This window comes from Conger conger, chromosome 8 (genome assembly GCF_963514075.1).
Source record: "Conger conger chromosome 8, fConCon1.1, whole genome shotgun sequence".
Classification (NCBI taxonomy): domain Eukaryota; kingdom Metazoa; phylum Chordata; class Actinopteri; order Anguilliformes; family Congridae; genus Conger; species Conger conger.
This window is the reverse complement of record NC_083767.1, coordinates 46,000,292-46,013,343: the sequence shown is the minus strand read 5'-3', so window position 1 is coordinate 46,013,343 and position 13,052 is coordinate 46,000,292. Positions and strand designations below refer to the sequence as shown.

The window sequence follows — 13,052 nt, the reverse complement described above, 5'->3', positions numbered from 1 at the left end:
AGTGTTGAGTTTCCACACACAGTGTTGAGTTTCCACTAACAGTTCTCTAAGCCTAATTATCTCTCTGCCTATGTACATGAAAACACACTGTGGGTCTTTTATTCCTTTCTAATTCTATATTTGTGCTGTTATTGTTCCCAACAGACACCAGTCCACACAAGCCTCTCATCAAGTACAAATGATGTTTTCCTTACACTTGATTCACACATCATCTTGATCCTCTACATCAGGGATCATCAAATCACAGTCCTCAAGGGCCAATAACTATTTTCTGTTTTCCACGCTCCCGTTACCTGGGAGTCCGGTGTGAAACCTGGCTAATCAGTAGCACTAATTGTTCAGTTAATTACCCTGGAGAAAAAAAACCAGGGCTGGATTTGGATTCAAGGGCCGGGTTTGATGATCCCTGCTCTCTGTGGTGTGGGGGGGGGACTTTTTCCCCCTTGTTGCCATGACAGAGGCTTAATTACACTGAAAGCCATACACAAACCATGATTACTGAGGTTTTTGGCTTGCTAGCATTTAGTCTGTGATGGAGCACACTGAGCATAATCACTGGATGCTTTTTCCATTCTACGTTGACATTGTCAGGCGCCTACGATACAGTTCCAAGAAAACAAGTCCACACCTAACTAGCTAACCCCAAAAGAGGCTGGGACTTAAATCCTCTACACTGTGTTGCTCAACAACTCACCCTTCCCCCCTCAAAAATAAATCACATTTTAACAGAATAAAGATTCTATTGTTAATTTCAGTTTGATTTTGAATACATCGATCCTTTAAGAATTCACCAAACCGGGTTAAATCGCTAACAGTCCGGTTCAAAGGGAATTCTCCTCGCTCGGAGAGGAAACAGAGCCCCGACTGGGCAATGGCACAGCTAAGGCTACTCTCCGCTCAGACCTAGGTCTCCTGTAGAGCCGGGTGCCAGGGCAGGAAGCGCACACGCCAGGATGAGCCAGTAACCAGCCGCCCATGATGCAGGGGCGACGGGAGGGAGACCGGAGCTGGTTACCTAGCAACTATGTGGAGAACTGGTGCTTGGCGCGCAATGCAGCTGGCTGGAGACGGAACATAAAGGGAAGGCAACAGCCTGGAGGATAAATGCTAATGCCACGTTCCATTCCCCCGCAGCCCGCCGCTTATACATCCATGTTCTCTCATCGCCGCTTCCGATTGGACGGTCGGGAGAGAGACGTCCCCCCCCCACTGTCGTTGTTCACAGCTCAGCGGCCGCGCCGCTACATCGCCGTGTCGGTCCCCGCGGATTGACGGTTCTGCAGCGATGTTCCCGCAAGGCTGCGGCGGCGTTATTAACCGCGCGCACGTGAAGCGCCGTGCACAGCATATGCAACGCTGCACATGAAAACAGCCGCTGCGCTGTGAAACGACATCTCACTCCGCCAAACAACCACACACACACACACACACGGGCGCACACACACCCACACACAGACACACACACACATACACACACCGCACATACACACACCCACACACACACCACACACAGATACACACACCCACACCCACACACACACACACAGACACACACATACACACACCGCACACACACACACCCCCACACACACACACACACAGACATACACACACAGATACACACACACACACAGACACACACATACACACACCGCACACACACACACCCCCACACACACACACACACATACACACACACACACAGACACACACACACTGCACATACACACACCCACACATGCACACACACCGCACACACACACACACATACACACCCACACACACACACCCACACACATACACACACACTCACACACACACACACACACACACACACACACTCACTCACTCACACACACACACACACACACACTCACACACACACAAGCAAACATACATCAGGAGGGAATTCGGAGCCAATCGTAGGACTCCAGTGATGAACTGGAAGGAGAAAACGTAGAGAGAAATGGTGTTCGGCTCTTCTTTGTAACATTATTCTTGGTGAAAGCGAATATTAAAAATGGCATTTGTGCAGCTCCACAGAAGAGTGAGCTGTGGGAGAGCCTACATTTGGTGCTCAGCCCACACTGTACCAGCTACCACTCTCCCGGTTTCACCTGCTCTCAACTGCAAGCTTCCTCTACAGAAATCACAGCCAAATGTCAACACGCTGCTTTACACTGGTAGCAAAGAACATTGGTTGGCCCCTTCATGAATCATCTTCTCCTTTTCATTTGTTGATGACATGCAGTGCCCTCTGCCCAATCCGAACTCGCCTATGACGTCTTCTGCTGTCCTTAGAGAGTGTACACCAAATGGCCAATCTTCCAACAGACAGCTTATTGATAAAGTCTGTATTCAATCAACATTTTTCTCTTAGCTTTGACTGTCAATTAAAGTGCTGGTTGTGATTTCACAGACAGTGATTGGCTATGTCAGCAATTGTTAAAATAAATGAAAATAACTTTTTTTGCATTAGAAACGTGACACTTGTTTGTAAGTCAAAGTTAAGGGCAAATTAAAACTGAATCCAGGCCAGAATCACACCGCTTCCAATTCCACAGTCCAGAGGTCAGTAGCCCCCTGGCACATGGAGTTTTAATTGGATACAACAGGTGAAAATAAATGTGTTGAATATCTGAGTAAGGCAAACTCACACACACACACACACACACACACACACACACCGCAGTCTCACGGAGGGGCCATATGGGCGCTCAGTGTGAGGAAAGGCTGAAGACTCTGAAAGCGGGGATGGGGCGGATGCACTCCTGCAGCGATCGGGAAAGAGCAGGCAGGCCAGCCCCAGCACCTCCACTCCTGGGGAGATTTCACCTCATTCACATTCTGCCTGACTGCATGACCTACAGAGGAGCTGCAGCTCTACCTCTGCACAGTACGCAAAAATACACCCACTGTACACTGCAGCATGTGGAACCTCAATTACACCAGATCTTATGGAGAAAAGAGCTACCTACAATATACCACATGTGGAAGAATCAACCTATATATACAAGATCTTATGGAAAAATATATCTACCATATACCAATCTTATGGTAGAATATATGCACCATATACCACAGTTAATTAGAAGAATATATGGCAATATACCAGATTTAACAAAAATAATACACAGTATTTACCATATAGCAGATCTTATAGAAGAAAATATCTACGATGTACCAGATCTTATGGAAAAATATACCTACATATTGCCACACATATGGTAGAATATACCAACATATACCAGATCTTATGGAAGAATATATCTACAATTTACCAGATCTGAAGGACCCAATTCACCACCCACCATATCGCAGGTGTTGAATAGTTGAATAGTACACATCAGAGCCAAAAGAAAGGGCCGTCAGATTGTAAATGACTGCTCATGTCCACCTCAGAGCGCCCTCCATCTGGTCAATGTTATCCAGCTGTACTGGCATGGAGAACCTGCAAGGGGAGCTTTTATCCTCCCCACAATCTCCATTTTAAATTTTAATGTCGTCTCATGCACTATTTATATGACCTTTCATCATTTTCCTCCTAATTGTTTTTTTATTTTTATGTATGTCGAGCGCATTTACTTTAATTAAGCCAACAAGCCAAAGACAATTTTCCATCTATATTTAATGGACAATAAAGCTTTATGAAATTTAGATTATGGAAGAATACACCTCCTGTACCCAAGCTTATTATGAACTTTACCAGTTGATGGCAGAATAAACAAAACCAAGAATTCACGGCCAAATAAGCACCAGCGCTGCAAAGTTCTCAAACACACCACACACAAGCCTTCACAGATATTCTCAAACACACCACACACAAGCCTTCACAGATATTCTCAAACACACCACATACAAGCCTTCACAGATATTCTCAAACACACCACACACAAGCCTTCACAGATATTCTCAAACACACCACACACAAGCCTTCACAGATATTCTCAAACACACCACACACAAGCCTTCACAGATATTCACCAAACACAAGCCTTCAGAGATATTCTCAGCACAGACTGCCCGAATGTTCTGAGTTTGTTTCTCCCTTGTGCATTGTAAATGAACGAAAATTCTCTTAAGAGAATGTGTCTGTGTTCTTCATCGTCTTGCATTTGATTCTGCGGAAAAGGGCAAAAAAATCCTAACGTGGACACTGTGACTGGTGATGATGCAGCACTGAGGTGTGCTATTGGATAGGTGTAAATGGTAAATTGACTGCATTTATATAGCACTTTTATCCAAATTTGTATTAAATTAAAGCCTCCCATTCACCCATTCACACACACACTCACACACCGACCAGCTTGTCAGGAACAATTGGGGGTTAGGTGTCAAGGACACGTCTAGACAACCACTGCTACCTCCTGAGCTAATGGTACCACATGTTGTTGTGTGCAGGGGTCTAAACTGTGCTTGGGTCTAAACTGGAGAGTGTGACAGCAGCCCTCCAGCTGTAAATAGAATCTGGGGTCAGCCCCTAGGGGGCAGCATTGCTCCCATCCTCCAGCACTGGGCACCTTCACCTGTTGCCAAACCCGCGCTGGCCAAATCCGCCACTGCTCCCAAACCTGCCCCCATCGGTGCCTTACAGGGCTGCAGCCTGGCCAGCTTCACTGAACTCCCTCAGACGGAGAGAGAGATTGCCCCCCTCCCCCTTCCTCCCTCTGCCCCCTCCCCCACACGCACTGCAGAAAACCAACTGGTGTAGTCAGTACCGCACCATCTCCATAACCCTCACACATATTCTTTTACAAAGACATGCAGGTTAGGCTACTCGGAGGGGCATTAACAGGGTGTTAAATGAGCACATGTGCTCAGTCAACCTACTCTGTGTAAATGAAGCCTAGTTTTTTTTTTTTAAATTGGGATACTGTGACACTTGGGCACGGTCTAGATCTTAAGATCTTTTTTTTTTCTAAGGCGAAAATATTAGATTGTTTTAAGTAACTGTTACAGTAAGCAGTAACTTAAAAGTGATTTTCAAACCCCATTGGCAAATCTTGAAACGAGTCAAAAACATTGGCTCTACTTTGGTCTTTTTTAGCAATATAAGACTAAAATACTTGTTGAGATTCTTAGTATTTATTGATGTGCCTGTCCTTGAATAGAAAACATTTGGCCATTACAAATAGGACCAGAACTGCAAAACAGGTTTAGTAATGCTAGATAGGGTAGCCATCACCAAATCTGGACCTTGAATCCAAATCTGTTTTTTTTTTCTCCCAGGTAATTGAACAATTAGTGGACCTTGAGGAGCGTGATTTGATGATCCCTGCTACATGGCATTAATGGATAGTTCACCATCGCTCTAGTTTGGGACAGGCACTGCAAAACAATAACAAGTAATGAAAAACATGCACTACAGCCAAACTAATAATTTAAATCAAAAATGATCATTAAAGATTACAAAGTGTATAAAGTGTATAAATTAAGGGGACTACAGCAGGATCATGGGGGTCCAGTCTTATCTGAAAAGTACTGGTGTAGGCGCAGGCTTTTGTTTTAGCACTATCACACCTGATTCAACTCATGAAATAATCATGTTCTTCAATCAATACCTTGATAAGTACAACCTGGACACCCCTGACATTACGATCAGGATCAATCACGACTCATCAGGATCCATCCAATGACTTCAACACCAAATGAGTTAGAGCAGCATTCGCTCAGAATGAGAAGCACCCTGCAGTGAACATAAGTGCTATAGATGTGAGAGCTGTTCTTTAACCAGCAAGAATACAGCTGGAGCCCAGCAGAGAGCTCCCCAATCATCTGCCACGGAGGCCCGAGAGTATGCAGGTTTACATTCCAACCAATCACTACACCCGCTGATTTCACTAATTAACACACCTTCAACCAGAGAGGAGGGAACTAATTGGTGAAAACAGCAGGTCTAGTGATTGGTTGGAATGAAAACCTCCTCTGGCACATGACTGGGCACCCATGGAGTAGAGGATCAGGAACAGCTCATGAGTAGAACCCAGCAGAGAGGATCAGGAACAGCTCATGAGAAGAGCCCAGCAGAGAGGATCAGGGTTTAGACCAGAACCAGGGAACAGAAAACAATGGAAGCAATGGAGCATGAAGCTCAAACCATCACAATAACCCTCTCTCTCCCTCTCTTTTCCCTCTCTCTCTACTTTTCCCTCTTTCTTGTTCTTGCTCTCTCTCTCTCAGTTGTAATTCAAATTCAAAAATGCTTTATTGGCATGACAAGATACAGCTTATGTTGCCAAAGCACAACTCTCTCTTTCGCCCAGTCTCTCCCCTGCTCTCACACTCCTCTCTCTCAGTCATTTTCTCTCTCTTTCTCTCAGTCTCTCTCTCTGGTAGTAGGTTCCTCACCTGAGTGTTGCGGTGTAGGCAGGATCCTGAGACTCTCTCTCTCTCTCTCTTTACGCGGAGCGGTGCGCTCTAACCCCCCCTCCCCCTCGCCGGGAGGCCGGGAGACGGCAGGAGCTCTTTCCTCCTCACTCCACTGAGTCACAGAGCAGCCCGCTGGAGGAGCAGGAGCAGCAGGAGGAGCAGGAGGAGGAGGAGGTGAAGGAGAAGATGGAGGAAGTGCGGTGGAATCGGAGCGCTGAGCTGCGCTCTCCTCTCCCCTCACCGGTGTCCGCTGGCTCTCTGCGGTCCGAACTCGCCGTGGATCAATCGCAACGCAGCGCGCCAAGCTCCGTGAACACCTCTACACGACTGAAGAACCGCTCTTTTCCGCTCCTCTCTTCTCTCCCTCTACAGCTCTCCCTCCCTCATTCTCTCTCTCTCTCCTCTCTATAGCTCTCTTCCTCCCCCTCTCTCTCTCTCACTCGCTCTCTCTCTCTCTGCCTCCACCTCGTTACTATGGATACAGCGGGCACATCCAGAGTCAGGCTTCTCTCTCTCTCTTTCTCTCTCTCTTTCTCTCTCCCTCTCACGCGCTCTCTCTCTCTCTCTCTCACACGGTGCAGGTGACTGAAGACTGAAAGCGGTGCAGTACTGTAGTCTTCTTCTCCCGTAGCGGAGCGAGGAGCTTAACCCTTTCCTCTCCAGAACGCCGGCGATGTGCCCAGCTCCCTGACAGTGAGGGGATAATCTCCCCACTCTCCTGTAAGCTCCCCCCTCCCCTCCCCCACGTCTCCTCTCCTCCTGCAGCTACTACAGATCACTCTCCCCTCCTCCTCTCTTCTCCTCCTCCTGCAGGTGCTCCAGATTGCTCTCCGCTCCTCCTCTCCTCCTGCAGGAGCTGCAGACCGCACTCTGCTCCTCCACACACCATATTAACCCCCCTCTATTCAGTGCGACCCCCCATCATACCCTCAAGTGCCCACTCCAGTCCAATAACACGCTTCACTCCTACCTGTGATAGACAGTACCTCAGTCATCACTCATATCCAGCGCAGTCTTCTCACCCCCCTCTCACCTCATTAACACTCCCCACACCTCACTAACAGGTCTATATATTTACCCTGGATTCATTAACATGTTATATTCGCTACAGATCCTGCAGTGTTCAACATTAACCTGCCCGCATTTTCATATCAAATTTATGAGTGAGGTCATGCTCATGGGTTCTGGTGCTGTGTGTTCCCTTTCTCACACTCGCACACACATGCATGCATACATATACACACACACACACACACAACATCATTTTCCATCCTGCTTCTGATGGCGCAATACACAGCGCTTCAAGACCATTCCGCAAATAAAGTCTCTATAGCAACGGTCAAGCCGTCATGGCAACAAGTTAATGGGCATTAAAAAGTGAAACTATTATTACCTAATTGATGCCTTCCTGAGCCCCGGCCGCTGCTCATTGGCTCCCAAAAGGGAAGCCACACCCCCGGCGGTGTGTGCCCACGCGGCTGTCGTGGTACAGATGGGGCCGGCAGTCCTGGCACCCGCAGCGACGGGCAGAGCCAGCGCATACTGTTCATATCACTATGTCTCCAATAACTCACCACCCACCAGCTGTGACCAGCCTATCAACAAGCATTCATCACCGAGCAGGTGCGGCCAATCAGCAGACGCAGTCTCTAATCACACGCTCACACAGTCCTCGCCGCAGACACCTTGATAAATTAGAGATACGTAGATAAAAACACATATAACTGCCAAGTTGCATTTGGGTCTTCTGTGTTAGTAACACAAGATGGTTAAGATGTACTGTGAGACATCTGGAGCTTCTTGCTCAATAGCGCAAAACATTCCCATTTCCAAAAGTCCTCGTGACCAGAGAAATCTCATTTCACTTTTGAAAAAAAGCCTCCAAAGCAGCAAGCAGTCACTTTGCCAAAGAAGTGTAATACATTTTGGTAAAACTCTAGGCATATAGTGTTGCTTGTGTACTCTATATTCTGGGTGAAGATGAAGTTAGCTGTAGTAACACTGTTATCTAACCTGGATAAAGATACAGAACTTTCTCATACAGTAGTTTTTTACCTTTACGAGTATGGCCTGTACAATATGTTATTCATCTGAACAGTGTCTTGACGATGATTTTTATAGGGACAAAAGAGTACAGTGCATGTAACATTATATTAAAGACCCATTAAATTATATGAAAATAAATCAAGCTTATAATCCAGAACATCATGTTCACCCCCTTGATGTCCATTTCCGTTCTGCGTGAAGGACTCTACATGCTTTCACAAAAACAGTGGGTTGACATACGGGATATCAGAATTTTAACATTGACTGTGACGCCTAATTTAAGCAGAAAGCTTTTCCTCCAGAGGGCTGGAAAAGGCGGCAGGTCTCGGGCACTGTTCATCGCCCCTGATCTGTGTTTACTTCTGGGGCCGAGATCTGGCATCTCCTGGTGACACCGGCGGGCTCCACCGCCCCAGGCTGAGAGACACCACCAGCCCATCCCAGCTCACGCACACTCACTGACCTTCCCCACGGCGCTACGGCACTGCTCAAGGATTATTCACACAACTTCACCATCACCCTCAATATTACTGAAGAGCACAAAGAAGAGATGTGCTGAATTATACACAAAGCATTAACTCACATACGTAATAAATATGAAAAACGTGCTCTGTATTATTACTGCGAATGGCGGCTATGGAAAACAAGAAGCAAGAATAGAGCTGGATACACAGGATGACAGTGTACTATTTAAGTCACCCGTAATTACAGCCGCTCCTGCCCACAGTTCAGCGGGTGACGCCGGCTGCTGGTGCTCCTCCAGGAGGAGAATAAAATTGGCGTTTCAGTGGAATGTAATGAATGGAGATGGACGTGTCGAGCCCTGCTCTCCCAGGGCCCAGAGGAGCAGACTCCAGCAGCCCACAGAGGCTCTGATTCACACCGCAGAGAGACGAACAAGCTCTTACTGGAATGGTATGATAATAAACACACACACGCACAGAACTGCACACGCACACACGTCATTATGCCACAGGGCGATGCACACGCGTGCGCGCGTATACGCACACACACAGACACGCACGTATACACACACACATACCCACACCCACGCATCATTATTCCACTAGGTAATACACACAAGCACGGATGCACACATACACATGCGCACACACGCACACCTCATTATTCCACCGGGTAATTCCAAACCCCATTAAACACAAGCACTACTCCAGTGATTTAGCTGCAGCTCAGTGTGATGCGCGCTGTTTGGGTAAACAGTGACACAATGAGAGCACTAGACTTGGAAGATATCTGTGCTCATTTCTGAAAAACGCTTTAAATGTTTACACAACAACCACATAACCTCACACATAGAGGAACACACAAAGAATATACATGCGTCATAGGTGTTTTTAAATGAATGCAGTGAAATCTGCTCTCGCAGGCAGTTGATATTCTCAGTATAACAGTAACAATTTTATTAATACTGACATGGTATGGTCTTATAAAAATATAAATAATAATACAGACAGCACATGGCATGTCTCCTTTAAAGGCATAAAATGGATTTGTGTTTCACTATCAAAGCCAAGCTTGGGTTTATAATCAGATCTTTACAGTCTTACTGGGGAAACTGGAGGCTCTGCAGAGCTTAACATGAAAGGGAGTTTTACAGCAGCTGGCAGGAGAGTCTGTCCAAACACTCCAAACCACAATGCGACGGGGCTTTTTAGCTCTCGCCTAGAGGAGTTTATCTTCCTCCTAGGAGCGTCACTACCACACCAACGCCGGCAAAACTCGCCCGGAATCATTTTCCAAATATATCTCATCCATAAGTCTGTAGCGATGGGAACGTCACAGCTATAGGAATACGGATTCCAAACTCTTGTGCTCCTTAAATCAATGGGAAGAGCTTCACTTTGCACTTTTCAGATTTAATTTCAACGGTGTTAGAGCAAGGTAATGCACTGGTTAAAAGCAACTTATTTTCGGAAACTGCACATTTTACCCCTCTTCAAATTTAATTGAAATAAAGGACACTTGAGCCATCTAGTGGATAATTATCTTACTGCAGCTCAGAGATTGCTCTTGCATATTTGACTGTTAGTCAGCAGTGTTGCGCCAGCAGAGGTGGAAAATCCAGGTTCAGGAAGTCCGCTCCAGTATTTTCACCAGGATTTGATAATTAGCCCTAATTCCTCAGCCAGGAGGTAGAACTAATCAATGAAATCAGATGGCGGAGTGGAAGAAACACCTGGCAGGGCTCTTACGTTCCAGACCCCGGGACTTCTCTCCTCTGTTTACCAGCATAGGCCATCAGCTGGGTCTGAGGTACCTGACACAGCAAGATACTACTGGCTGATAAATGCTTTCACACTGGCACTGTCTTCACTATGATACTGGACTGCTGATTATCTGCTAATGCTAAAGCTCTCTATTTCAACCTGAATCATGACAAAGGCTAACAATAAACAACTAATAAGAGGCAACTTTTATTTCCCAAATAAATCAGTGAGACTTAATTAAGAAGCAAATACGTGAGAGAATTTAAATTAATTTAATCAAACTGTAATCAAAAAGTAATTTGATTGTGGTACATTTCTGGTATCTATAACAACAGGAGAAGTATCAGTGGTGCTGCACAGGTCGAATACACCTGGGATCAAGTGAAGAATGAATGTTTCTATTTAAGTAATAAAAGCACAAGCAGAATACCCAGGGTACAACATCAGGTAAGACCAGCAAATTGATGCATAAGTAGCCATTTTAAAACATCCAGAACACCGAAACTGCCTCCACTTTCACTATGGTACACTGCTCTGTGCAGTGCACAATGTGCGTTACAGTAGCTGTGCCCTCTCTCTCTCTCTCTCTCTCTCTCACACACACACACACACACACACACTCCTTCAGCAGTTCCATTGTGTGTAAAGTCAGCGCACACACTAAAGTAATTTGAATGGCAGCTCAGGAGAACATTAGTTAACACTTAATGCCTTAATTAGCCACCTCTCATTAATGTTACAGCTGGGGATTCATATCTGATATCACTGAGAGTCTTCATTACAGCACCGAGACACCCAGCATACACCTCTCACAATTACTCACCGAGGGAGTCCTGCTTCACCTTACACACAGCACAAACGTGTATCGCTTATGTGCTAACACACCACATTCACAGTATATTTCAACACACATTGGCTTAGTGTCTATGGTGCCCTCTAGTGGCCATGCTTCTCACAGGCCTCTCACTCGTTCCAGTGTTTCTCTTGCTTAGACTTTAGCTTTTTGTTGCTAAATAGATTTCACAGGTATCACAAATGAACACACTCAAGCACACATGCAATGATTAGTTACACACATCACTGCTGCCACTGCTGGACTGCAGTAAATTGTGTGTGTGTGTGTGTGTGGGGGGGGGGGGGGGGATTACGTGGCCCTAGCCAGTCATATTACAGTAAAATACCAGTGAAAAGCTGAATCCACTGAAGAGCTTCACAGTCAAAGTAAAAGTGACCTTAAAGACACCAGTAAATGCCTTCAGATCTCAGACACAGGACCTCAATGCAAAACCACTTACAACAACAGGAAGTGATGTCACTTACATTAATGAGCTCGATCTCCCAGATCTTCTTGACCAGCTCCATGGAGGTGTATCCATTGACCAGGAAGGACTTGGTGTAGTCCCCCAGCTCCAGAGACTCCAGCCACTCTGCCACCGATGTGGGGTTGTTCCCGTCGTAGCCAACCGGCCGCACCTGGGGTGGGAGAGGCGCGTTTGAGTACGGTTCCGGTTTTGAGTACGGTTCTGAATGATGGAGGCCCAAAAAGCCTCCATTAGCCAACAGCAAGAGTCCTGATAATGGGTGCTGCTAAGAGTGCTTACTTTTTTACAGGGGTGATATAGCTGCTTGGCAACATTTTTCATTGAACAAATGTAATAATCATTTAAAAAATGAGTGTCGTGTTCACAAACAAATATCCAACAATGGAGGAAATGAGGAAGGGGGCAAACACTTTTTCACAGCACTGTAACTCCTGAGGCTGGCTGGAGTGTTCACACATACCGCCTGGCTGCTTCAGCTTCCACAAACAAATCTGGCTGAGAGGGATACTCGTGTCATAATTTAATTACGGTAATTACAGCTCTTCATTAAGGCTCTGTCTTAGTACTGGCCATTAGCAAAAGATTACTATGAGTCATGTAACAGGATTGTTAAAAAAAAAAATTCTGCATCTCCTCCTCTACATTTAAAAATGTATATACACTCACTGAGCACTTTATAAGGGACACCTACTTATTCATGCGATTATCTAATCAGCCAACTGTGTGGCAGCAGTGCAATGCATAAAATCATGCAGATATAGGTCAGGAGCTTCAGTTAATGTTCAGATCAACCATCAGAGTGGGGAAAAATACCTAATAGAGTGTATTTTGTAATATACATATCGACCCCTTTTTCTCAACATGTTGGAATGACAAATGATATTTTTCTATTCACTAGCCTTCATTGCTACCACCTCTTCTATCAATCCAGGAGAGCACAGACAAGCCTGCAATGTAAGCTGCCTCTTCCCATCACATCACAGTCTATGACAGGGATCATCAACTCTGGCCCTCAAATCCAAATCCAGCTTCACACCTGACTCCCAGGTAAAGAGAGGGTGGATGCCCTAAGGGGCCGTGAGTTGCT

The 13,052-nt window shown here is 45.9% G+C and overlaps 1 protein-coding gene across 5 annotated transcripts in view; it reads right to left on the bottom strand.

Annotated features, from left to right (window-relative positions):
• Positions 1-13,052, bottom strand: part of LOC133134706 (ankyrin repeat and sterile alpha motif domain-containing protein 1B-like) — a 183,405-nt gene that overhangs the window by 25,923 nt on the left and 144,430 nt on the right. For all 5 annotated transcript variants that reach the window (XM_061251012.1, XM_061251013.1, XM_061251015.1 and 2 more), the window contains one exon: positions 11,964-12,116. In XM_061251012.1, coding sequence (XP_061106996.1) covers positions 11,964-12,116 — 153 coding nt within the window. The remainder of the gene's footprint in view (positions 1-11,963; positions 12,117-13,052) is intronic.